At 37.0% G+C, this 25,339-nt stretch overlaps 3 protein-coding genes and 2 long non-coding RNA genes across 5 annotated transcripts; 1 reads left to right on the top strand and 4 right to left on the bottom strand.

Moving 5' to 3' along the window:
* Positions 1-2,113: 2,113 nt before the first annotated feature.
* Positions 2,114-4,333, bottom strand: LOC114761826 (protein TIC 55, chloroplastic). The gene is made up of 3 exons (XM_028951264.1): positions 3,776-4,333; positions 3,478-3,580; positions 2,114-3,385 (listed from the first exon to the last, which is right to left on the bottom strand). Exons 1-3 carry the CDS (start codon positions 4,192-4,194, stop codon positions 2,216-2,218), a joined length of 1,692 nt encoding a protein of 563 aa, XP_028807097.1. The 5' UTR covers positions 4,195-4,333; the 3' UTR covers positions 2,114-2,215.
* Positions 4,334-5,645: 1,312 nt separating this feature from the next.
* LOC114761827 (peroxidase 46-like) lies at positions 5,646-7,644 on the top strand. The gene is made up of 4 exons (XM_028951265.1): positions 5,646-6,171; positions 6,446-6,625; positions 6,724-6,889; positions 7,034-7,644. Exons 1-4 carry the CDS (start codon positions 5,953-5,955, stop codon positions 7,447-7,449), a joined length of 981 nt encoding a protein of 326 aa, XP_028807098.1. The 5' UTR covers positions 5,646-5,952; the 3' UTR covers positions 7,450-7,644.
* Positions 7,645-8,300: 656 nt separating this feature from the next.
* LOC114761830 (uncharacterized) lies at positions 8,301-8,904 on the bottom strand. Its single transcript, XR_003742190.1, has 2 exons — positions 8,781-8,904; positions 8,301-8,699 (listed from the first exon to the last, which is right to left on the bottom strand). It is a non-coding gene; the product is annotated as an uncharacterized LOC114761830 (long non-coding RNA).
* Positions 8,905-12,114: 3,210 nt separating this feature from the next.
* Positions 12,115-14,728, bottom strand: LOC114761829 (uncharacterized). Its single transcript, XR_003742189.1, has 2 exons — positions 13,810-14,728; positions 12,115-12,387 (listed from the first exon to the last, which is right to left on the bottom strand). It is a non-coding gene; the product is annotated as an uncharacterized LOC114761829 (long non-coding RNA).
* Positions 14,729-17,047: 2,319 nt separating this feature from the next.
* Positions 17,048-17,851, bottom strand: LOC114761828 (protein GLUTAMINE DUMPER 5-like). The gene has a single exon (XM_028951267.1). The coding sequence runs from the start codon at positions 17,778-17,780 to the stop codon at positions 17,292-17,294; it is 489 nt and encodes a 162-aa protein (XP_028807100.1). The 5' UTR covers positions 17,781-17,851; the 3' UTR covers positions 17,048-17,291.
* Between the last annotated feature and the right edge of the window lie 7,488 nt (positions 17,852-25,339).

Here is a 25,339-nt window from a genome sequence, read left to right as displayed (position 1 = left end):
TAGCACTCTGAAAAAATTAGAGCTTTCTGAGGCTCCCAGTTTTGGGTATGCTACCGTACACTCGTAGTGTCAGTTATATATGAATCATTGTATGAACAACAAACACCATCAATATGGTTCAGTTTTTATCCTCACTACCCGGGCAAGTAGGCCTTTTATGCTTTCTCCCAAACCCAATTTTCATGTTTCCGTTTTACTCTTTTGCACAATTGAATAATATGTGAATTTTGCGAAGAAATTGAGTGTATGAGCACACCTTATGGTGAGGAAAATTCTGTGCCTCAGAATATGATTCAAATGGACCACAATGAAACGCAAATTGTTTTCTCGGTTCTTCTGGACATTGCCAAACACTGTTGCATTTGCATCATTTCTGTTCTCTAGGTACATTTCATGTCTTCTGGATGTTGACTTAATTCTATCTAAAATTGCAATTATAAAGCATTAAGAAAGCTTGTCTTGTCTATTATATGCACATTGTAATATGCTCCCTCTTTGGGAACTTGGGTCTCACGTTATCTAAAGATAATCTGTAAGTTTATATGTTTGTTTAATGTGCTGGATTTGGCTGGACAGTCAAAATCAGGGGTACTGAATGCGTGGTTTTGGACTTTTGGGTGATCATGATCATAGCTTTCTCTGCTTGTATTATACAATCTTGTACAAGTTGCACGCCCTCCGGTTCAATTCTCTTCTTCTTTGAGTTTTTACACATGCATTAAAAGACCATTTTTTAAATGTAAAATAATACTCTACGTGGATTAAAAATCGCTGCAGTACAGAGGAAAATTTTTTTTTAATGAAAGATCGTTTTTCATCGTGCAACCTAATTAGAAGCCGACTCAAACTGCGCTGAGGACAATAAATTGAGTCATATTTTGATTGGATCTGACTGATTTTTTGCTGCTCTGGAGATCTACCGTCCGGAGCAGTCTAAATACTTTCTTATCTCTATGGTGGTCCTTGATTTTTCCAACATTTATTTTGCATGCAGCAACCAAGGCCAATTGTGTGTTCATCTTGCGACTCAAAGGACACCATCGAATGCAAATGGTGTGGTGGTACCGGGTTCTTCATTCTTGGCGATAACATGCTTTGCGAAGTTCCATCCAAAAACACAAGCTGTGTTATTTGCTCTGGAAAGGTACTTCTATGATAAAGGATTGTTGCTTAATTCCCCAACACACACTTTTCTTCTTAATATTGTTTTCTCTCTTGTACTTGCTTTACGTGCCCATTTTCAAGATTTGTCATGTTTACTATCTGTCCTTCAGGTATCAACGTGCTGCTCTGATTGTCAAGGCACGGGGTTTCGTGCAAAATGGTTGGAGGAACCTCCTGCTCCCAAAGAGCAGAACTAATACTCAGAAACAATGGACTACGGCTGTGAAGTTGTAAAGTAACACATAGTATTCGTGGTAACCTTTTGTCTTATGGATTCTGTGGCCAACTGACGACAACGCAGCGGCTTCAACAGTGTACAACTTCTACAGTAAAAGAACTTTGTTCAGGTTCCACGAGGCTGACATGTTTCTTGAAGCAGTCAATTGGTCTAGTTTTCGTTCATTCTTGTTAAATATTGGAATTTGCATTGTTTTGCAAAATTTGACATGATAGGGCAGTGTTGGGGTCTGTTGGGGCTAGTTGTACAAGAGATTTTCTTTCAGCGTGTAGATGCTTATGGAATTGAGTCAAAATTTGCAAAGATATAACCTTTCTCCTGAGTCTTGAATAATCCTTCCGACATCCTCTGCAAATTTTAAACTCTCAACATCCATATACCCGTGTCTGACTTTTTTTTTTTTAAGCTAGCTGTACAAGAGATTTTCTTTCAGCATGTAAATGCGTAGATAAATTTGAGTTAAAATTTGCAAAGATATATTCTTTTCCCTGAATAATCCTTCTGACATCCTCTACAAATTATAAACTAAAACTAACAACCCCATGCGCTGCCCTGAGTCCACAAACAATATTATAGAACCCAGATATAATTTAATCCATAACAACCTTATCTGTCTCAATAAAATTTACCTTCATTTTCATTTTTATCCTTAAAATTTATTTCTTTTGAGTAACTTCTTATAGAACCTGAATATTAACCCCTATAGCATTCTTTTAGGAGGGCATAACTTCTAATCCTTTCTTATAGTTAGGTGTAATACAAGAGAGTTAAAGATAGGGTGGTAAATAACCATATATCATTTCCACAAAACTATCAACTGTGAGAAGCATAAAAGCGTAACGAGATTTGTAACATTAATCCCTCAGAGTCTCCTGTGTGTGTCCTAATGAAATTTGTAGTATTCATTGCGATGGCGGTTGAACATGCATAGGCTCCAGCTGAGCATATGGACGCAGATACCAACAGAAGTGCCTTCCACTGCCTCCCAGTCGCCAGGATTGCCAATGCAACCATTGCAATAGCCACAGCTGAGAGTGCATTCTTCCAAGTCTGGAAAGCTTTGACGACACTTCTGCACGCTTTGCAATGTATTACATGCCTGAAATATCTATTAGCCAAGTTTGGAGCATGCATGCTTCCAATGCCTCCCTTAGCAGGCAAAGAAGCCGAGAGTCCGGCGACAAGTCCGGCAGGGGCGTGTTCAACCACAGCAGGCTCCTTGGGCAGTGAAATGGTGCTGTGACCAAAATGGTATGGCATGCCATGTCCTGCTCTGTCCATCCACTTCCTGTATTCAGCAACCCATGTGTCTGAAGATTTCAGATTAAGGTACAGTTCCTTTGTTGGGACCTTTTCTTTCAATAGAATTTCATTTTGAGACGACAAGAATCCCATGTCTTGCTCAAACACCTTGCTTGCATTCTGATGGAAGTACCATTCAGGGAACAGTTTTGCTAGTGGGGATCTTTTAGTTGTTCCAAACCTTACTATCAGCAAGGATTTCCCTTGCCCCGTTGGCGTACACAGGAAGAGGCCTGTAAAGTAGTGCTTCTCACCATTTTTGTCCACAATTTCCCTGTTATTTTGGAGAACACAAGGAGCTTCAAACCGTAAAAAGTTTGGCATAGACCCATCTTTCTCTTTCCCCCACCAACCTGCAAATCCTCTTTCAGTGCGTTCAGTCACCTTAAAAGACAGTGGCTGCGCATCTTCTCTTTTAGCAGTCCAATCTGTTCTATCATGTGAGATGGGGATGTGAGCAGGATCCATCAGGTTTTCCAGCAGTATGGAGTGATCATAAGGAAGTTCATGAGTTGTGGACACATCTTGAAACCCTGGCCTAGCAAAGTTCTCAAACCATGGTAGCTTAGTAACATTAGAAGGAGTCTTTCGAGACATCCACACCCACACCACTCCTTGAGAGTCCCTGATCTCGTACGTTTTAACACAAGCTGAACGAGGGATTTTGGCATCAGCTGGAAGCTATAGAAATATTGTAGTTAGTGACATCTTATACCATCAATTTCAGAAGCGACTGGGGCAAAATATGAGCATTGAAGATAGGTGAAACAGACCTGAGGTATCTTCACACATTTCCCTTCGCCTTCAAACTGCCAACCATGGTATAGGCACTCAAGCCTACCATCAACCAATTGGCCCTCAGATAGTTTGGCTAACCTGAATCAAACAACTACTGAGGCTCTCAAGTTGCTAACCCAATTTCAATTTCTAAGTAATTAATTGAATTTAGTCTCTAAAAATTCTTAAATCGATATAGTGAATAAACAAATTGGGAAGCTTCAATGGCTAAATAGTTTATGCATGAATCTTTCAGGAACAGAACCTGGTTTTATATCTTAATTACGCAATTACCTGTGTGGGCAACGATCTTCGTAACAGTGAAGTTCGCCATTCCCGTCCTTGAACAATACGAGCTGCTTATCAAACACTTTGAGACCTAGAGGCGCATCGTCGGGCACATTTTGAGTGAGATACAGGGGGTACCATTCTTCGGTCCAGTCGTAATCCGCAACGTCCCGATCACCTCTAAGCTCTTCCTGGCTGGAAGGACCCACAAGAACCTTGTGATCTTCCTCGTCTTTGTGATCAAGCGAAGGTGCATCTTTCACATCTGCGATGGCGCCACACCTTGCATGCCTCCCCCTCGCTGATAATTGTTTGAAGGGCTGTGATGAGAGAGAGCAAAGAAGTACCGGTGGCGAATTCTGCTTCGATGGCCGGTGGGAAAGACGAAAAACCAGAGAAGTTTGAAACGGGTTCACCAAAGCCATGATTGGCTGGGTTCGGAAACTGAAGAAGGAAGATGGAGGAGAGAAATTGCCAGAGGCTGGTAAGAGTAAAGAAATTAGTCAATTGTTGTGACCGAACCAAAGAGGGAAGAGAAGAAGGACGGGACTTTGTCATCATTTGGTAGTAGTTTGTTCGGAGGATACTTGTGCAATTCCTGGCCACACAACCTGAGGCCCGAAACAATCACACCGCTACGTATGAATACTTCGATTTTAGAGTTTTTTTGGGGGCCAAACACTTTGCTTATAGAGATGATTGACGTGCACTGGACAATCTCTCCGAGCATTATCGATCCAGTTTTGGTGTTTTAGAGAAAGCAACCGTGGCTGTATTACAATTTTACAGCCTGCAATCAAAGAAAAGATAAATCTGGTCAACGAGAAAATGAAAGGGAATATGAGTGTGCCGTAAGGCGTTCTAAAATTCAGGAACTTTTTAAGTAGATGATTGATTAAACTTAACTCGTATCTTGAACTTGCTAAATAAATTCGTCGAAAAATAAGATCAAAAGGGAATATAAATATCTTGTAAAATGTCCTGGAGTTGACAATCAAAATAAAAACATTAACTCAAGATGTAGTATGCCTTCTATCACCTTAATTACTCGAACGTAAATTGGGGTGTGAGTTTAGAAGAGAAAAAGAGAGGGAGGGCCTCAGCTGAGCAAGTGCATGCACTTCTTTTCCTTTTTCAGTAAACTGCGAGAATCTATTTCCTCCTTTTTCTGGGCTGTCTCCGCATCTCCGATGATTATATTTGAGGCTAGCTGGATCTCCATTAAGATCAACGGGTTATAGATTCAGAAGTGGGCAGTGCATTTTTTGAAGGAAAAAATTGTTTGGGGATGTTCTTTAAGAAGCCACCCTAACCTTCCTTGCAAGTTGTATTATCAACTGCTGAGTACAGTGGAACTATAAAGGATGGCGACTGCCATCATTTTCTACTACCCTGCAGTTTCAGTTATCAGACACAGCGAACTTGTTCCTGGTATCAAATTTACTGCTCTTCGTTTCACTGATCTTGTACTGTACGGTTTCTCCTCTGTGTTCTATTTATTGACATTGTCAACAGCCAGCCCAGTTTAATCTTTTTCTTTCATTTAGCCTTACCTTTCTGTTCAGTGTATAAAGTAGTATGATTTTCCATGAAGTTTATTTTCTTAGGGTTTGATTTCATTTGGCTTGCAGATTTGTGCTTCCACACCTAATACATATTCCACTTGTCCCATTTTTCTGGGCAACCTAAAAACACCAATAACATCTAGTCATAAATATCCCATGGCTCTGCTGCATCAACTGTGAAATAATGACAGCTCGGGCGCTTCTCTTTCCTCCTAATAACTTTTTACTGCGTTTTAATATTTATCTTTCTTGGTAATGTGGATTGCCAAATGGGGGGGCTTCTATGGTTAAGGATGGGTCCTGAAAGCGCATTTGAATAAGACACCAAATATTAAAACCAATTAAATGAAAGAAAACAGTAGTAGCACTAATAGAGCTGGGAACAAGGAACTTAAATGCTTGCTGAAGGAGTTAAACATTGATAGGCTAGAGGGAAATTGCATGACCAAAACCCCATCTACCTCCTGACATCACCGAACCACATAAATGTAGCTTTTAATACACACGGCTTCATTGCCACCTCCTCTTTTGTTTTATCTTTCCCATTATAATCAAGTAACAAGAGACTCCATGCTCTATGTAAATGCTACGCTTCAAGTCTAAGAACGACTAGACTAAATGGAGCCGAGGGCAATAGTTTTTTCCACGGCAGTTTTCCTTGTTTTCAGCTTGTTTATTGCAGGCTCCGTTTCAGGCAACCTCTCTTACAACTTCTATGCTGCTTCATGCCCTTCTGCAGAGTTCATTGTAAGAAACACTGTCCGTTCTTTCTCTTCTGACGATCCCTCCATTCCCGGAAAGCTCCTTCGCTTGGTCTTCCATGATTGCTTCGTGGAGGTTAGTGTTCCTATGCCATTCCCTTACAAACCCTTGTATTAAGGTTTCTTGGAAATAAAGAATTTTCCTCTATCTGTTTTAATTTGATTGCAAAAAATGAAAATGTAAAGAATACTCAAACGGATTTGAAGCTGAGATAACCTCAGGGTTACGTGCAACGGAACTGCAAGCTAATCGAGACTGTGCACTAAGTGTTGGCTTTTCTGTTCAATCATGGCTCATAGTGGCCACAGACATCCCTCCTCAGTGCAAATGATTGGTTCGCGATATGCAGGGATGTGATGCATCGTTGACGTTGCAAGGGAACAATACAGAGCAAAGTGATCCAGCAAACAGGTCAGTGGGAGGATTTTCAGTGATAGATTCAGCAAAAAGAGTGCTTGAGATTTTCTGCCCAGGAACCGTTTCTTGTGCTGACATAATTGCTCTGGCGGCGAGAGATGCCGTTGAAGCTGTAAGTTTTCTTATTCCCTCACCGCAATGCTGTTAAATGTTCAATCTTCAGTAAGCACAATAAAGTTCTGGTATGAGTGATATGGAACTGGAGAACAGGTTGGTGGACCCGTAGTTGAGATTCCCACGGGCAGGAGAGATGGGATGGTTTCACTGGCTTCCAATGTCAGACCCAACATTGTTGACACCAGTTTTACAATGGATGAGATGGTCAAGCTCTTCTTCTCCAAGGGATTGTCCCTTGACGACCTTGTCATTCTTTCAGGTTATCACTATTATTAATCTTCATTTCTTTCACTCTCAATCGTTTCCCCCTTCCTTTGATTATTGACAATATATGGGTGCATGTATCTGCAAATATTGGTTTTGGCTCTGATTAGTGGAAGTTTATTAACGGTAAGTTTTGCAGGGGCTCATACCATAGGATCAGCCCACTGCATCTCTTTTAGGGACAGGTTCCAACAAGACTCAAAAGGGAGGCTTAGGCTGGTTGGCAATGACCTTGACAGTAGTTATGCAAATGAACTGATGAGAGAGTGTGGATCAAATTCAAACCCATCTGTAACAGTTAACAATGATCCTGAAACATCTATGGTGTTTGACAACCAGTATTACCGGAATCTGCTGGCTCACAAGGGTCTGTTCCAGTCGGATTCTGTTCTGCTGAGTGATAACCAAACAAGGAAATTAGTGGACGATCTGGCAAATGACCAGGAACTTTTCTTTCAGAAATGGAGCCAATCATTCCTGAAGCTGACCATTGTTGGAGTGAAAACAGATGAAGAGGGTGAGATTCGACGATCTTGTGAAGCTACTAATGCATAAATTGGTGGATTGATTTGTCCATTCTTTGTTTGTTAGCGTGGGATGTTTTTCATTGCAGAAAGTCTAGCATGTGAGACACTCACTGTTTCTGAAATAACGGGACCTAGAATAATGTTTGTCACCTCTATAACAATCCTTATATTCTCTGATTTCATCTGAAACAAAATTAAAATGGAGCGAGTGAGATTGGAAGCTTATGGAATCTGACGTCATTGTCACTGGGATATCTTTGAATATACATGGACGTTTAAGTGAACATTCGTATTTGTTAAGGAACAAGATAAGGCAACCTCACGAGATTGATGATTACCGCTGCCACCGTTTATTGCTTAATTTCCAGCTCACGAACATCTCAGGACTACTGGTTTCCAACACTTAACTTCGATACAAACACAAAAATGCAGGAAAAGTGGAAATTTTAACTCTTTCAGTTTTGTGCGCCAAAAGCAGGGGATGGCTAGGCTATCCAAAAAATATACTCATTTGACCTCTCTTTCTTCTGTACAGTTATTTTATTTTCATATATAAGAAAGCACATCTGTATACCCGACACAATAATCATACTGGAACTCTCACAATTCGTCAGTTTCATCACATGGACATATTCATCTTGGTGTTTTGGTAGCTGGCATAAAACTAGTTCTTGATCTTCTAGAGCTAAAATCATAACTCTATGGCTAAAGTGTAATAAATTCACACTCTTTTCGGTGACTTTCTAGTTGAATGAATTAATATATCAACATACAGAAACTTAAGTGATTGGAATTCCAGAAGCACACCTCATAGAGAGAGAGATAGAGAGAATTCCTCTCAATCATTGCCTTCACCAACCAAAAGGGAGATACATGGAATTTAACACAAAAGACAATAGCTAAAGAAAACTGATTTAATAATCAACAGATTTGGAGAATTGACAAAATTCCTTCACATGATCATCAGAGTTACAATCTGATCAATGTCGATGCAGTCACTGCTTGAAATGGTAAGTGATGCAATCAAATACTATAATAGAACCGCGAGTAGTTAAGAGTCCGAGGACTTACGAACTCTCGAAGGAATGACCGAGCAGAAATTTTCGGCAGACTATGAAACGATCCTTTCAAATGAACTATATCGAGTAAAGATTTCCTACAAGAGCAATCCGAGGTTCACCAAACTTAATGTTCAATGAATCAATCTGTTGGTGTTGGTCATTGAATCTTTTTTCCTTGGGGTTGTCTGAAGTTCGCTAATTTATAAAGCGAATATACCTACAATCAAAATGAGGGGAGAAATTACAGCTATGCATGATGAATGAAATAAAGTGGGGAGGGAAGAAAACTGAGGGGTACCAATGCAATGACATGAACTGCTACGAGAAAAAGCACTGCAACAGTAACTGTGTCGGCGAACCATGATGGCGACGACGAGTAATGCTCTCTCACCATTCTACTCAGAAATTCGTTAATACCGCAGACGGCGGAGATGCCTGGTTAAGTTTTCTTTCAGATCTTCTTTGGCCGGCAGTTTTCTTTCAGATCTACTGCTTTGTTTTCTTTTTCATTTGAAAAAATAATTTTAAGCTCCTTTACCCGTTCAAAGTTATTGAACTTCCTCCCAAAAATGACCTTTTTTTCCTCTGATCTGATTATGTTGTTGGCATAGAACTCATTTTACACATCGAATTTTATAGTATGAGTGAAAATATGAACATTTAGCTCAGGCCTCAGGATTTTTCGCGAAATGGTACTCCTAAGTTAATAACTTACATCGCTTAGTAAGGAAGTGTGTCTCGTTGACTCACTAAATTAGCACCCAAAAAAAAAAAAAGACTCACTATGAGAGTTTTAAATCGTTTTTCTTTTCATTGAAAAAATAATTATGGCGTTTCTTTCTAGACAAATGGGCTGATGAGCCCAGCATAAATATGGACTTAAGAGAGGGGCCCCACCTCCCGGGTCTAAAAACAGTCCCGGATGATGGATCCTGAGGCTGTTGCGAGAGGAGTCGGGTAATTTATCAAAAATTTCATCCAAGCCTAATTTCTTTTATATTCTCATCATTTTATGATGCATGTAAATAATGTTCGACAAAGTTAACTGGGCAATGTCAAGTTCATAAAATGAAATACTTATGTCATGACTGAAATAAAACTTAAAAAAATGAATATATGTAATATGGCCAAAAAAAAAAAACAACAACAACAACAGACAAGACAAATTGTTTTGGCGAGGACCGACTTTGCGAAGCTTACGAGATTTCTGAAGTTAGGATTGGATCCTCCCAACTTTTGCGCTGGACTTCGAATTGGGTTCATTTTCCTTGGTCAAATTTTTTAGGCAAGCAATTATGCGTGGAATTTATTCATGAAAATTAAAAGAGTGTACTTCTAATTTAAGCACCGAAGCAATTTTAGAATTTCCTTCTTCTTTTAACTGGGGAATGGGGTTTTTGGGATTTTATTCTCTGTGCCAAAACCTGGGCATGGTTGCCTAAATTATACTTTAGAGAAAATTTCAATCAAGGAGCGTTATAGCAAATTTATTTCAATCAGCCCCCAAAACAATCTGAAACTTCACCGCAAGACCTGGGGGTAGTGAAATTAATTGGACAAAGAAAAAAAAAAGCAAATATCCCTGTTAACTTTTGCTCCTGAAATTGAACAGAAGAGGACCAAAAATCAAGATAAACTTTCATCATACTCTTCCCTCTCTTGCATGCTCTTTCCTTTGCATCTTAGAACTCGCCATCCGTCTACTGATTGTGGTGCTCTGAAAAGTCACAGAAATCATCCAAAGAAGATTCATTTTCATTTGTTGTGCTGGTTCTGTCACTCTTAAAACTCGCATATGGATCTATTATTAGGCTTTAATGAATTTGTTATTGTTCGAATATGAAAAGTCTCTGTTCTTTGAGATACTTGATTGTGGTTGTTATAGTAATAGTGGGTATTTTGTCTGGCATATTTGTAAGTCTGATAATCCTGTTACTTGAATGGGTGCTGTGAAAGCTAAATCTGTAGAAAAAATGATAACTTGATGTTGCTAAAATATGTATTCGCATTATAAATTTGTAAATTCAAGTTGTCTAGGAAAATGGCAATTTGTGTTGTGAAAACCTATATATCTGTTGCCAGTTCACAAATTTCTATTGTAAACATATATAGTTAGGATATTAACAATAACAATTAGTGACTTTACAGCATGATATTATGGAATTTTGCCTATCATAAGCAAGAATGGTGCAAGAACATAGAGCATGGCAATTAGAGAAACACTTGAACCAAGTTCTGGAATATGAAGTCAGTTGCTATTGCAAAACTACTTCAACAGATAAAGACACAACAGAAAAGAAAGCGATGACATGGCAAATTGTTGAATTTTCTGTTTGACATGTAATTTAAGCTACTTGAAACTATGTTAAAAGTTGTGAATAGAGAATTTGAACAATTTTCTTTTTAGGAAATATATTATGAGTATGTTGCAAGTTAATTAATTGTAATCTTTAGTCTTTTCTTACCAATTTACAAGTGTGTGATATATTATTCACAACTGGAATTAGAAAATATGCAATATGAATAAGTTAATTTGTTAGAGAAACTCATCCATTTGCAAACAAGCTAACATAACTAAAAAGTTGAATATGATAACATAACAAGTCTGGAGAGATTATTCACAAGTGAAATTAGAAAATTTGCAACACGGATGTGCACATTAACAACAAGAACTTGTCTATTTACAAATAAACTAATATGATTAAAAAAGTTGGACATGTTGATTCACAGGTCTGAGAGGACTTAATTGAACTAAAATTATAAAAATTGCAATATGCATACATATATTAACAATAACAATATGTCCATCTACAAGTGAGGTAGTTGAATCGAGGAAGTTGAACATGATTCACAAGTCTAAGAAAGCCTGTTTGTAACTAGAATTAGGAAATTTGCAACACGTATATGTATATTAACAACAACATGTCTATTTGCAAGCGAGCTGGTTGAATTGAAGAGGTTGAACAATTTAAGAGTTTGAGAGGACTTATTTGCATCTGACATTAGGAAATTTGTAACAAGAATACATATATTAATGATAAAAACATGGCCACTTGCAAATGAACTAGTTAAATTGACAAATTGATTATAAGTTTGGAAGCGAGTGTTCATTCATAACTAGAAATAGAGAATTTACAACAAAAATACATATATTGACAATAAGAATATGTCTATTTGCAAGTGAGTTAGTTGAATTGACAAGTTGATTATAAGTCTAGGAGCAAGTGTTCATTCACAACCAAAATAAAGAAATTTGCAACAAGAATATATGTATTACCACCAGTTACATCGTCTTCCATCTACAAGTGGAGTATTTAAAATAAAAAGTTTATGCACAAGTCTGGATGTTTCATTCATAACTGGAATTAGGCAATTTGCAATAGGGATACATGTGTTAATAATAGAAATACATCTATTCATAAGTGGATAAAGATTTTCATACATTTGCATTACTGTCAGCCAATTTCAGTGCAGTGTTGAGGATGGCTTATTGTCTAGTACCATCATGACATTTTTCAACTAGCACATCACTATGCAAAATAGATTCCAATTTACCACAAAAAATATTAAATGGGTTGTCATAGCTACTTCTTCAATCAATCCAAAAATACATATCGAGATTCATTCATGTGCAAAAGCGGCTCTATATTAAACCAAAAAAGACTATTTTCAACAATAAAGTCACACAGGGTTCAAGGACAAGTCTTTCTAGCATGACCAGCTTCACTACATCTTAGGCAATGATATACTTTCTTCTACTAGAATTGTGATTCAATCCTCCTAGTTCTAAGTCTTTTAGGATGGCGAGTAGTCAATGGTGATTGCAGTTCTTCACAACTTCACTTCCCACATGGGAGATGCAAATTAATTGTTTTCCACTACTGCTAGCCTTTTGTTATCTGTAGCTGCATATCATTCAAGTATCAATTTCAATCAACTTTCAATAATTAAACATAGTGTATACTTATAACAGAAATTTGCGAATTAGCAACAGATATACAAGTTTTCACAACACGAATTGTCATTTTCCTAGACAACTCGAATTTACAAATTTATAATACAAATACATATTTTAGCAACATCAAATTATCATTTTTCTAGATTTAACTTTCACAGCACACATTCAAACAACAGGATTCTCAGATTTACAAATATACCAAACAAAATACCTACTATTACTATAACAAGCAACAATCAAGTATCTCACAGAACAGAAAATTTTCATATTTGAAAAATAATAGATCCATTCAAGCTTAATAACAGATCCATATGTGAGTTTTGAGAGCGAGAGAACCAGCACAACGAACGACAATGAATCTCCTTTGGACAATTTTTGCGACTTTTTAGAATGCCACAACCAGTAGACAGATGGCGAGTTCTGATGTGCAAAAGGAAAGAGCATGCGAGAGAGATTTCAGTATGAGAAAGGAAAGAGTATGATGAAAGTTTATTCTAATTTTCAGTCCTGTTTTGTTTAATTTTAGGAGCAAAAGTTAACAGGGATATTTGTGTCTTTTTTTTTGTCCAATTAATTTCACTTTCCCCTTTAGGTCCTGTAGTAAAATTTCATATTGTTTGGGGGCTGATTAAAATAAATTTGCTACAGCAGTCTTTGACTGAAATTTTCCCTATATTTTATTTGATCTCACTTTCTTCACTCTGATCTGTATACCCATTACAATAATCATCCTGGGATTCCCGGAATCTACACATGTTCGCCATCAATTTCACACGGACACGTTCATCTTAAGCTCGCATAAAACTAGTCCCATCTCATTAGAAAAAAGCCAAAATCGTGACAGCGGGTCTGCTAAAGCGTACTATGTTCATATTCTTTTCGCGGCCAACTTCATAACTCAATGAATTAATATATCAGCGCAAAAAAAGATGATAAATTTATCAAAGCTCGACAGTGCGATATTCACGGAGCACCACATGGCACGCCCACGTGCCCAAAGCACGCCTCGAACAGAAAAAGAGGGGGGGGGGGAGGAAAGGAAAAGCAAATAATTTAAAAAACTCCCCCGTTACCTTCACCAACCAAACACGAGATTCATGGAATTCAATATCCTCGGCTTCTATTCATAAACTTCTAATTTAAAAAAAATTGTATTCTATTTTACAAGTTTTAATTTAAGTTTACCTTAACGTTTAATGTATTTTTTAATGTTATCCTTAGTTATTTTTCTATTATTACATTTTCCCACACATTTTTTTTAATTTTTTTTAAGAACATATTTGAAAACAAAAGTATATTTTTAATCTATTTATTATCTTTAACTAATTTTAACTAATTATTTGTTATTTGTGAATTAGCTAATAATTACCAGAAAGAGTATAATACTACCAGGAACGATACGAATGCATGGTTAGCAAATGAAATATTCAAGCTGACTGCTCAAGAGCAATCCGAGGTTCACCAAATTCGATGAATCCGTTGTTCAGTGAATCTCTGTCTTCTTTGGGACTGTTTCACCATCGCTAACTGCATTTAAAAGTTAGAAGAGGGAAAAATTATCACTATGAATCATGCATGATGAATGAAACAATAAGGGGGAGACTTGAGATGGGTTAGGGATCATTTAAAGTGATTGAACTTTTTTATTAGGTTCTCGGTGTATGCAGACATTAGAATTTTACGCAGTTAAAAGTATATGTACAGTTGGTGGAAGTATGAATTTATCTCAGAACGAGAAGAAAAAAAAGAAATTTGAATTTGCGCGTATTAAGAATGAAGTAATTCCAGGGTAAGAAAGATTATTCTGAAACATGAGCACCAGATCCCAGCGTATCTCAAGTCCCAACAGCAGGCATCACTGCCCTTTCAGGTTGTGAAGTGGACAGCGTGGGAATAGACTAATATTCAAGGATAGGGAAGGGTGCATCAACAGAATAGGAAGGTTTTGAAAATTTTAAGTGGAGCTAAATTGAAGAGTATTCCATTTGTTGAGGACTGGGTTAAAAAATATAGAAACAAAAAGAAAAATTCATTCTCAATCCGCCCATGCAAGACTCAAATAATTTTTCAACAATAATTACGGCATAGCAACTCAACTACTGAAATGAAAGAAAATGTCAACAACAATAATATAACAACTCATGTGCATAAGAAAAGGAAGAATAGAAGAAAATATAGAAGGAAAGAGAATGGGGGGAGGAGGAGGACTCAGAAACAGTGGAATGTCGGCAAGGCAATTGATATGCTCTTTACGCACGACGAGCGAACCAACTCATATCTTCATCGTCCTCCCCAACCCAATAAACAGAACAAACCAGAACAAGGGATAGGAGGAGAGGGTATGAGCAGATTAGCAGTGCAAACCGAAGCACATTTAAATAGACCATTACTTCGTTGTTTTTTTAATAAGGAAATTAAAAAGGCGTCGTCTTATTATGCTGCCTGTAGCTGTATGCATGTGCATGCCTTGCTGTCCAAGTCACTGACCTACTCCCCCAAAATAGTGCCCTCCAAATTACTACCTCTGCTCCTTAATATAAGATCCTATTTAACTTTTATTTTAGTCCTAAATATAAGACCCTAATCCACTTTATCACTCATATTTACTCTTTTTTTTCAAAATAATTCTTCTAATAATTATAGTTCTAGTTAATACACTTGATTAGTAAGGATATTTTAGGAAATACAACACATATTTAGGACAAATAACTAACTCAATTTACTTCCTTAATCTCCTCAAATTAGTCAACTAGCTCTTATAATTAGGACCGGAGGTAGTATAAAATGAACAAGTTGGTCACGTTTTTGACGCTTTGGTCCCCTCCAGCCCGCCGCACCCCCCATTTTCTTCAGTCCTTTGTTTGGAGAGCAAGGCATGGAATAAATGAACATGACGTGTTTGACCTTTGAATTATGGGGTTTCTTGGGAGGCCCGATAGGCCGAATATCGGGTTCGTATCTTCATCTCCAAAGTCCAAATATTATTGGGCTTCTTGACCAGCAAGCCTCCCGCCAAACCCTGAATGCCACAATCCCCGTTTTCCTTCCATCCGCTTTATGTTCTCACTGGTAAACATGAAAATCACTTCTTAAGGCAATGCAAAATTGATAAAATTAAATAATTGTATTGTGATCTGATAAAATTGAAGGTTGCGAATGAGGGGAAAAAGAGAGGGAGAGCATATCCCAGACCCGAAGGCGGCGCTTGACTCGTGGAACTCACATATGTCATGCATGACTTATGTTTCAGTTTATTTGCAATTTATAGAAATTGTTGAGAGCCTTGTCGGGATGAGTCTTGGAACTTGAGCTGCGGTTTTCCTACCAAATTTGGGTCAAGTGAAGTTCGCTTGATTTGGTTCCGTGAGTTTCAGAGAAGCAATCCTGAGACGTGCTCGCTCTCTCTTTTCCTCCTCTCTTCACAAACTCATTCGCCCCCGCATTATTCATTTATTCAAAGTGCCATATTTCGCATCATACTCTTTTTATTTTTAATATAAGACCTATTTAACTAATTTGATTAGATTAAAAAAATTAGATAAGCTAGTTAATTATAAAAAATATAACAAGTTTTTCTTAAACCACCACAATCATCTTCTTTAATATCACCTCTCTTACTTCTATTTGATTAAGAGAGTATCCGGATAATTTAAAAAAAATTAATAACTATGAGAAATGAGTCTTTTATTTAAAACTAAAATTAATTCAACATGTCTGTATTATTATTTTATTTAGATAACTATTCCCAGTCATTGTCTTGTTCTCGGGATGTTGTGCGCCTTTGCTGGACTATGAACAGAGAACCAAAGAAAACTCTGCCCTCGCAGGGATCCGAACACAGAACGGATCCTGCGCACGCTACCTTCGTTCAACTTTACTCTTCTGTTACTATAATCTCTCTCTCTCTCTCTCTCTCTATATATATAATTTCATTCGGTTAAAGAATATAAAAAGACATGGCACACATCAACAACTCGTTTTTTGCTTCTCCTTATTATTATTTATTTAGAGGACCAACATGAATAAATCCCACTCACTGCATCTCATTTGAAAAAAAGAAAAACCTTTAATAGTCACTATAGAGCATAACTCTATTGTACTAACGCAGCGCAAAAATACTCTGCACTGTCAGGAATTGAGAATCCATTCATCTCCTTACTTCGTTTCTTTATTTGTTTAGGAAAATGTGAGAACTTTCTGTGTTTTCCAAAAGAAGAGGCAAACTTGAACCTCCAAAGATGCACATTACTGGCTGTAGTTAATGGTCAGCGCATGCAAAGTCAACAGTAAAAGCGACGCGGCCTTCCGCAGCCGTCCTGTCTATTACTCTCGTGAATTCATCCCATCAACTCCTCAAGGCCTCAGCTAATCCCCTGCGGTGCTCCTCCAATACAATCCATATCTCACACGTGTCGCCCACATTTTCACTCTCTGCTCTCATTTTATTTCAAACGCTGTGAAAGTTTCCCAGACTCGTAACTTCCTAACTCCTTCTTCCTCCTTCACAATGAGAATCTCAAAATCAGAAATAAGTTCTGCAATATGTGAAGAAACTAACACAAGTGATGACGCCTTATATATTCTAGTACTGCCATCTGGCTGTCCTCTGAGTGAAACATGGCTCGTCATTTATAAGTTCTTCTCGACTAGAATTTACACTTCCCGAATCATGGAAGACCAATAAGGTCGATGGCCCAAAACCCAGAAAACGGGCAAAATAAAAACAAGGAGAAGTAAAAATGGTCACAAATAATGAAGACAAATGTGATTCTCAATTTCTCACACTCCCTCGCGCTCAAATCTAAGATCTAAAACAAACAAGACCAAAAGGAGGAGGCAGGAAACTTGTCTTCATTGCTGGTTTTGTCGTTGCTCGTCTTGGTTACCTTGTTGATTTTCGCACTCCGTCTCCTTCTCCTGTTTCTCAGATCTCTCTTGAGCGTCGACACCAACCTTGCAAATTCCATCTCCCAGAGATGAAGCCTTAGAGCAGACAGGGGTGGCCAAGAATGTGGGATTCTCATCTCCAGCCATGATGACCAGAATCTTCTCCTCGAAGACGGTGACGGTTTCGTTGTTGGCAGAGTCACTCTGTTTCTGGACATCGCCGCTCTCCAGGTCTCGCTCGGACCCTTCTTCGCTTTGCAAGAAACCAGAAAGTTTCCAGTAAGAACAAGCCAAGATCAAAAGAGCAAAGGCTATGAGGCCCAGCATGGCAGCGAGCCCTCCGAAGAGGTAAGGAACCGGAGAGTGCCATGGAGAGCGTTGCACAGAGCTCAATGAAGAAGCACCAGGGGCCAGGGAACTTGAGGGACTGAAAGAGTTGGGAACAGTTCTCATTTCAGCTTTTTGGGTAGCTTTTACTGTGGGAGTAAAGAGAGAGTAGAGGATGGTTAGATGTAGGGGAAGAATGTGAATGTGAAGTGAAGAAGAAGGGAGAGGAGAGGCAGGGTATTTATAAGGAGCGAGAAAGAAAGAAGTGTAGATGAAGATGATTGGACAGCCGTGCGATGCACGGGACACTTGTGTTGGCTTTTTTTGCACGGGACTTGGCAAAGGGGACAGAGCACAGGGTTACTTGAATAGGCAGCGGTAATAGTAACCAACCCTTGCGTTTGATCATGGGTTAGGTGGTGCTAATCTTGTGTTTTTGATTGGACTTAAAGCGTGGTGTGGGTCCCCTTCGCGGGATTTATTCCTTCTTCCCCTGATGATTTCAGTTACTGCTTTCACATCGTATGAGAATTTATAATTCTCATATATAACATTGATCATATACAAATACTAATTATAGTGATTCTTTTGCTTCAGAATATAACAAGTCAGAAAAAAAGGGTTAACTATATTCATGTTTCGCTGCAGAACGGAGGGCGATTGAAGACAGAAAGGGATGTTTTGCCTCTCAAATGTTGTCTGTTTGGCAATGAAATTTGGGAGTACTGCCTAAGAATATGAATGAGATGTGGTCATTCAAATTTGTGAGAGAAATGGCTTTTTGTCTGCACAAACGGGCATACCCAGAGACAGAGAGATCAGGGAGAAGATGTTAATGGCGGATGGAGACAGGATGATGTCACATGGGAACAATGTCATTTAGCTTTTAATCTGGTATTCGGGAAGAGTGGGGCTAGGATGAAGAAAATAAGGAGATGCAGAAAATGATAATATTGTTGCTTTATGAGATGCGCAGGCAAGGAAAGAGGCAGTGTTAATATTCTCAGACTCCACTAACACTGCCCAATAATGCGCATGGAAAGGAACGCTTGAGGGGAGATGATGTCATAATTATATTATTTTAGTAATTGAGGAACAATATTAAAATGACAGGGAAATTAGAGAGAGAGGGAGAGTAATCCACTGGGGAGGGGAGGGGAGGGAGGAGGGGCACAGTGAAAGCGCACTAAGCGGGCGATGGCATAATGAAAAGAACGACACAAAAAAGATCAAGTAGGGTGATAAAAGAGAATACCAAGTGTGGGCAAAGTGGAAACAAAGCTAATACAGCTTTCCTTTTGTTTCATCATTTTGCATTCCCCTTTATCTGATTTAAAATGCAAACTTCATTTCATGTGGGGTTCCTATTCATTTGGGTGTGAGCTTCCTATAATTACACAACAATCATTAATTCACATCCCACATCCAATTGCTGTTCCTTTTCACTCTTTTGCTTATGTGCTTTCACATCTGCACTGCTCCAATAAATTCTTGATTTAATTGGTGGTGTAATAACATTATATTCCCATCCATTATATCCTCCCAAATCACACTCCTCAAATGCTGCTGTTATTCCCTCACCAAGTTACCACTTGAATTGTCACATATTGCTCCATGACTCACATCCACAACGCTGCAAGTCAATGGATCTTTGGCCATATCTATGTGATGTACCACGTGAAAACAAGAACCGATTCATGGTTTATTAATTAAATTCATTTTAACAACAACTTTAGTCAGTTCCTTTTAATGTGTATGGTCCCCTTGTACTCTGAACAGACGTGGATGACTTTTTGACTAATCGGCATTAAACTCGCTCATGAAATTCACTTCGTCATTGATGGTCAAAATATCGTTCCATATCATGCAAAACTGCTCCCATCTCAGTGAGGTGTTTAACATTAATTGATTAATTTGAGTTAAGTCAGTTATTTGTAATAAATAGTATTAATTTGTCTTTTTTAAAATACTCCTATTAATCATGTGTATTAATTAGAACTATTTTTTGATAAAACATTTAACATGTGTAACTATTAGAGCGACTATTTTAAAAAAAAATGAGATACAAAATAGATTAAGATCTTATATTTAAAATCAAATTTAATATTAAATTAATTTTTATATTAAGTCCGAAGATAGTATTTAATGATCTCACTGTTTAACCGTATTCTTGTGCCATCATCGATTTTTGAATGAGCAATAATAAAAATTGCTTCATTCTCATCTTAATGGTGGCGACTATTTGTATTATATAGATATATATATATATATATATATATATATATATGCGTGAGTGGGGAAATTGTTGTAGTTTCATTCCAGTACGAACTACCATGGGCTGATATGCTGACCACTGGTGCCACGACGTGACATCGTTTGTGATGTTTTGTGCTTTATAATAAAACAAAACCTGCAAATATATATATATATATATATATATATATTTAGGCCAGTGATTATAAAATTGGCTCAGGTAGTTTTATTTTCTGTCATTCATATATTGTGTCTGTTTTTAGTTTTTATCCTATGGTTCATGTTCTTGTTATACCATCAACTTTACATATTTGACTCTTAGACTTTGTTGATTCATAATATATACATTATATGTCGGGTAATAAAATATTATATTTTACGGGAAACAAAAGCGCTTTTAAAATTGTTCTGATGTGGAAACACCCTGATGCACAAATATATATATATATATGGGTCTTTAAAGTTCTATGGAAGATGTGTGTTTATAGGATAATATAACTGAGATTCTCTCAAAAGCCAACAAATATATAAAATATGATTTTTTTTTAAGAAACATTCAAATTGGACTTGGCAGAAATATACACTTTTCAGAAATCCAGAAAAACATAGGAACACTTTTTTCTTTTATTTGAGAATACTCAAGAATACTAACTTTTTCTTTGGGAATGGGAGAAAAAGGGTATGATATTCTTCTGAAATAAAAGTAATTTCAGAGGCAAGTTTTTTTTAAGATCCCGTTTGGTAGAGCGGTAGAAATCCCTTATAAACACGTTTACGTAAGTCGAAATAAATTAAATCTCTCTCATATACTTGTCTTGTATTATTTAAATCACTATTAAAAAGTGGTTTATAAACTATTTATAAGTTGTTCCAAACATACCTTAAATAATGGTTACAATTCATCACGTGGATTCTTTCCACTGTAATGAAACAGTGGGACGTGTAGTCCCTGTCGAGTGTGGACACTTGCGTGGTGCCACTTTTAAATATTCTTCTTCCGTCCTTTTTTAAATAATAATAATAATAATGTTATAAAAAATCCATACAAATTAAAGAAAATAGGGCACATTATATTAAGTAGGCTGTTTAATCTTAACGATTCTATTGAGTGCTTCCTCTAAATCCCATTTAACTCCTGCAAAGTTTGGGGCCTTCAGAAATGCCACACACCCCACAGACCATAGTTATACAGAACTGGTGAAAGCAGAGGGAAGGGACGGAAAAGTACATTTCTTTAGGTAATTCTAAATGTTGGATCAAAATTTTCCTAGTCATATATAATTAATACGAAGAAATTAAAATTCAGTTCGATTATCGGTTGGTCGTACTGGTCGATAACACTAGTGGAGAATATACATAATAAAGGAGAAAGAAGTTCTGAATGTAATGATATAGAGTTGGGATAATAATGTTGATGAGTGGAGGCACGGACCCAGATATATAACACATAAGAAGGCATACCCATGATTAAGCTTCCATTTTTTATCAGTATCAGTACATAATAATCATGATTAGCTAAATCATAATTGTATTTGGGCATAATAAGGTGCATCAGCCATATATTTAGGATATCTTTTGTGTTTCTTCATATCTAGCAGCCTCTTCCCTTGGCATCCCCCCGCTGTCCAATCTGGTTTGAGGTGCATAATTATTATATAGTGCTTTCACCTCACTTGTCTACTTCGTTTGGCCGCCATGTTATATCAATCACTTATAGTTAGTCCTGTTTATCTCTTTTCATAATGCTCTCTATGTATATCATCAAGTCCAATTCATCATATTGACTATAATTATCATATAATCCACTGGCGCGATTCATGAAATGTTATTATTTTTCTATACAAATTAATTTTATTTTATTTACAATATGTGGAATTATTTGTAAATGTATAATCCAAACTTCTTCAATCATGATATATGCATACATATTTTAAAAAAATCGGAGACATGCTATGAAATCTGTTGATATAATTCTTCCTATAATTTAAATAAAAAAACACGTTTTTTTTTTTAATATAGAGAGAGGGACAAATGGGTATAGAGTGGCGAGCAGAGCCTCATGTCCAATTACATAATCATGAAAAAATTAACCTAGTTTTCAAGTTGAGATCACTCAATATAATTTTTTTTTTAATTTTTTCCGCTCCACAGTTCAAGGAATTTAGTTGGTATATAAAAAAGAAGAAAAGAAGAAGAAAACAAAACAAAAGCAGCGAAAATGCGAGTCCTTTTCATTCTCCGACAAACAGACGTACAATGTAGATTACCTAGTGGTGCCAACTTGGGTGCCTTTGCTCACCGGCCTGTGCTAGCCATCTGCCATGAGCCTGGCTCAGATTGCTACTATACACCCGTCCCTTTCCATTTCTATCTCCTGATTCTTCAATTTCTTGATATTTTAATTTGGAAACTGATGATGCCTCCATCTATATATATATATATATATATATATATTAATCCCCTTCATAATCTAATTCCATTATTCATTATATATAATATTTTGGATCCATATCTTCTGCCATGACTCCATCATTTACCCAAACGCCACCCATAATTAACTTTAATTCTGCCAGGATTCTCGGAATTCTTTTCATTCCATACACTCTTAACTAGAGATAAGCAGGACCCAGTATCTACATATTACCACTGTAACTTCTGGTTCCTTGTATATTATATTATTTATTATAGACTTGAGCCGTACGTTTCTCCCCATGGAACTGTGTTCTTTTCCTCATCCTTATCCTCATAGAACATAATGTCTCTCTCTTCTGATTCATCGAGCTGTTCAGTATTCAGTAGTTGAGTCTTTTCAGCATATATAAGCACCTAATCCTTGCTTAAACAAGTACACATCGGTTTTAGCTTTAAATAAGGTTAATTATGCGTGTCTCATTTCATGTGAGGGAGATACGACAACTTATTAAACTCAATCTTGCAATTTTAATTAGGAGAAGGAAACGATTAACTATACTACTTTACGATCTCCTTTGTGACGTAGACATGCAGTTGATTCCATATTCTATCTGCTTCTCATTCGTTTCCTTCTATCAAATAGAACCTGAAAGATTAAGAGTTTGGGATCGGGCTACACATATATAGGGGCCACTTTTTTAATTTTTTTCATTTGGCATCTTGTAATGTCCACCTTGATGCTTATTGCGTCAAAAATATATTCCCTACCCATTACATGGAGGCCACTCGGAGTTGAAATGCCCTCCAAATTTTATGTCGTCGAATTTTTCTAGTCACTTTAATTTGTTCCCCATACTCACTAGCTGGTGACTCATCACTGACAAACCACCAGATTCTATGTCTTGTACTCGGCCTCCTTTATATATGTATATTTATTTATATTCTTTATTGTATATATTTATTAAGTGATGCGCCCTTGATGATATGCATTAACCACTAACCATATAATTAATAAGTGCATTAGCTTCATAAAAATGCTCCATTATCTACACAAAAGAACAAAATCCAATTCACAAAAAACCCACATATACAAACTAGCAACTCAAATCTCCCACAGCACTTGGTTTGGTGGCTGCGAAGCCTGGAAAGCCGTATGTAGTATTATTATGTTCTCCTCATGTTTGAGTGCTGCGTGGGTCATAATTCATCAGAGTTGAAGCCAGATCTAGTACAGGAAGCTAGGGGGGTAGAAAGATTAGAAAGATATTTATGAAAACTATATATATCAAGTATTCTCATCGATATGATTGAATTAGTGGCATGTGGGTCATATATATAACTCATTCAAGTTGACGCCAGATCTATTTCAAAAAGATTGTGCAGACATATATAGCTGCAACTTTCTGAAAAGGTTATTGGCTTGAAGTTGAAAGAAAGAGGATTATATTGTTGAAATTAATGGATGATACGTCAGCGTCTTTGTTTCTATTCACAGCCTCAATCATTAACAGATGGAGATTAGCATTAATATAATAGTTTCATATATTTGAACCATAAACACTACTTGGTTCTTACTAATGATGGCCTCATTTAATAATATATAAAAATAGAATTTGTTATTATAACGACGTTTACATATTTATCTACGTGCTGTGGACACTGAGCATCAAAAGTGGATAGAGCACTTGTCCTGGTTTCATTTTGCTATAATGAAAAGTTAGCGTCGATAATAATCTAATCACTGTAGAGATTTGGTGTTGGAATCTTTTGTTGCAATCCAGGAGAAGTGAGAGGGAGAGAATTCTAATCCCATGTATCTTCGACTTGAGTGGATGCGTGACGTATCGCTTCATCAGTAGTTCAACAACAATATAATCTTATTTTAATTATATTTATATGCTTCTGGATATATATATATATATATATATATATATTATTATAGATATACAGCTAGCACGCTGCGACTCTGCAGTTCAACCTCGGGTTTCCACGTGAATTTTACTTTGATAAATGTGGATGAATACTTTGGGGCAAATCTACTGAAATAGGTAGGCTAAATCTATAACAAATCAGAATATTCTGTCTCAGAAAAATTATTCTGCTTCCATATTTGTCTGTTTATTCTCCACTGAAATTACTACTCCTAATCAAACTCCGGAAGGAAAAATAAATATCCAGAGAATAATTTGTGTTGATTTGATCTTTATCATCAATAAAACATTATCTGTATATATGCGCCATTGCAGCTATTGTTCTCTGCCATATAAGCATATCAAAAACCACCATATATTGAAGACAACACAGCGAGAGAGAAAGACTGCTCAGTTGGAATTATAAATCTCTAAATGTAATGAAAGAATAAATGTATTATATATATATATATATATATCCATCCAGATATCATTATCCAGGGACAAGCACGCCTGAAGGATCTGATATTCTGCTTGTGTCACACTGTACTTAATGCTGGTGAAGTGTTGCTATCAGAATTCAGAACAAATCCTTTTCAAAATTCTAGTACACGCTGTTATACCCAATATCTTCATCTTCTTCTTGCTATTTTTATTAGGTTTTCATCATTTGTTACATCTGTGACGTGTCACGGTTTCCAACTTGCAGATATATGCTTTTGTGTTAGACATCTCAGGGGTGTTTCGGTCAATTCCAGTTTCTTTCAAGCTAAAACAAGCAACTTCGATCAGCCTCCAACTAGTTCACCTGTGTCAACCTCCAAGCATCGTATCAGGAATCTCCTCGAGACAGTAATATATATATATATATATATATATGCGCAGGTTAGGCAGATCATCAAAGAAATGCTTTTGTGAGAAATAATAATAAAAATATTTGGACATGAACAGGGCTACGTGTAAGGATCGTTGACATGCTTTCTGAGAATTAGTTAGCATCATCGGCCATCGCCCACTGAAAGGTTGGCAGCTAAGCTGTTTCTGTGGGATGGATATATGCCACGCAAATATTTAGTTATTGTCACGAGTGACTTTGCTTTGAAGAATAAT

This window comes from Neltuma alba, unplaced genomic scaffold (assembly GCF_004799145.2).
Source record: "Neltuma alba isolate B1F8T4 unplaced genomic scaffold, ASM479914v2 tig00011137_pilon, whole genome shotgun sequence".
NCBI classification, from domain to species: Eukaryota; Viridiplantae; Streptophyta; class Magnoliopsida; order Fabales; family Fabaceae; genus Neltuma; species Neltuma alba.
Note: the sequence above shows the minus strand (reverse complement) of the source record. Positions and strands in the feature narration are given on the sequence as shown.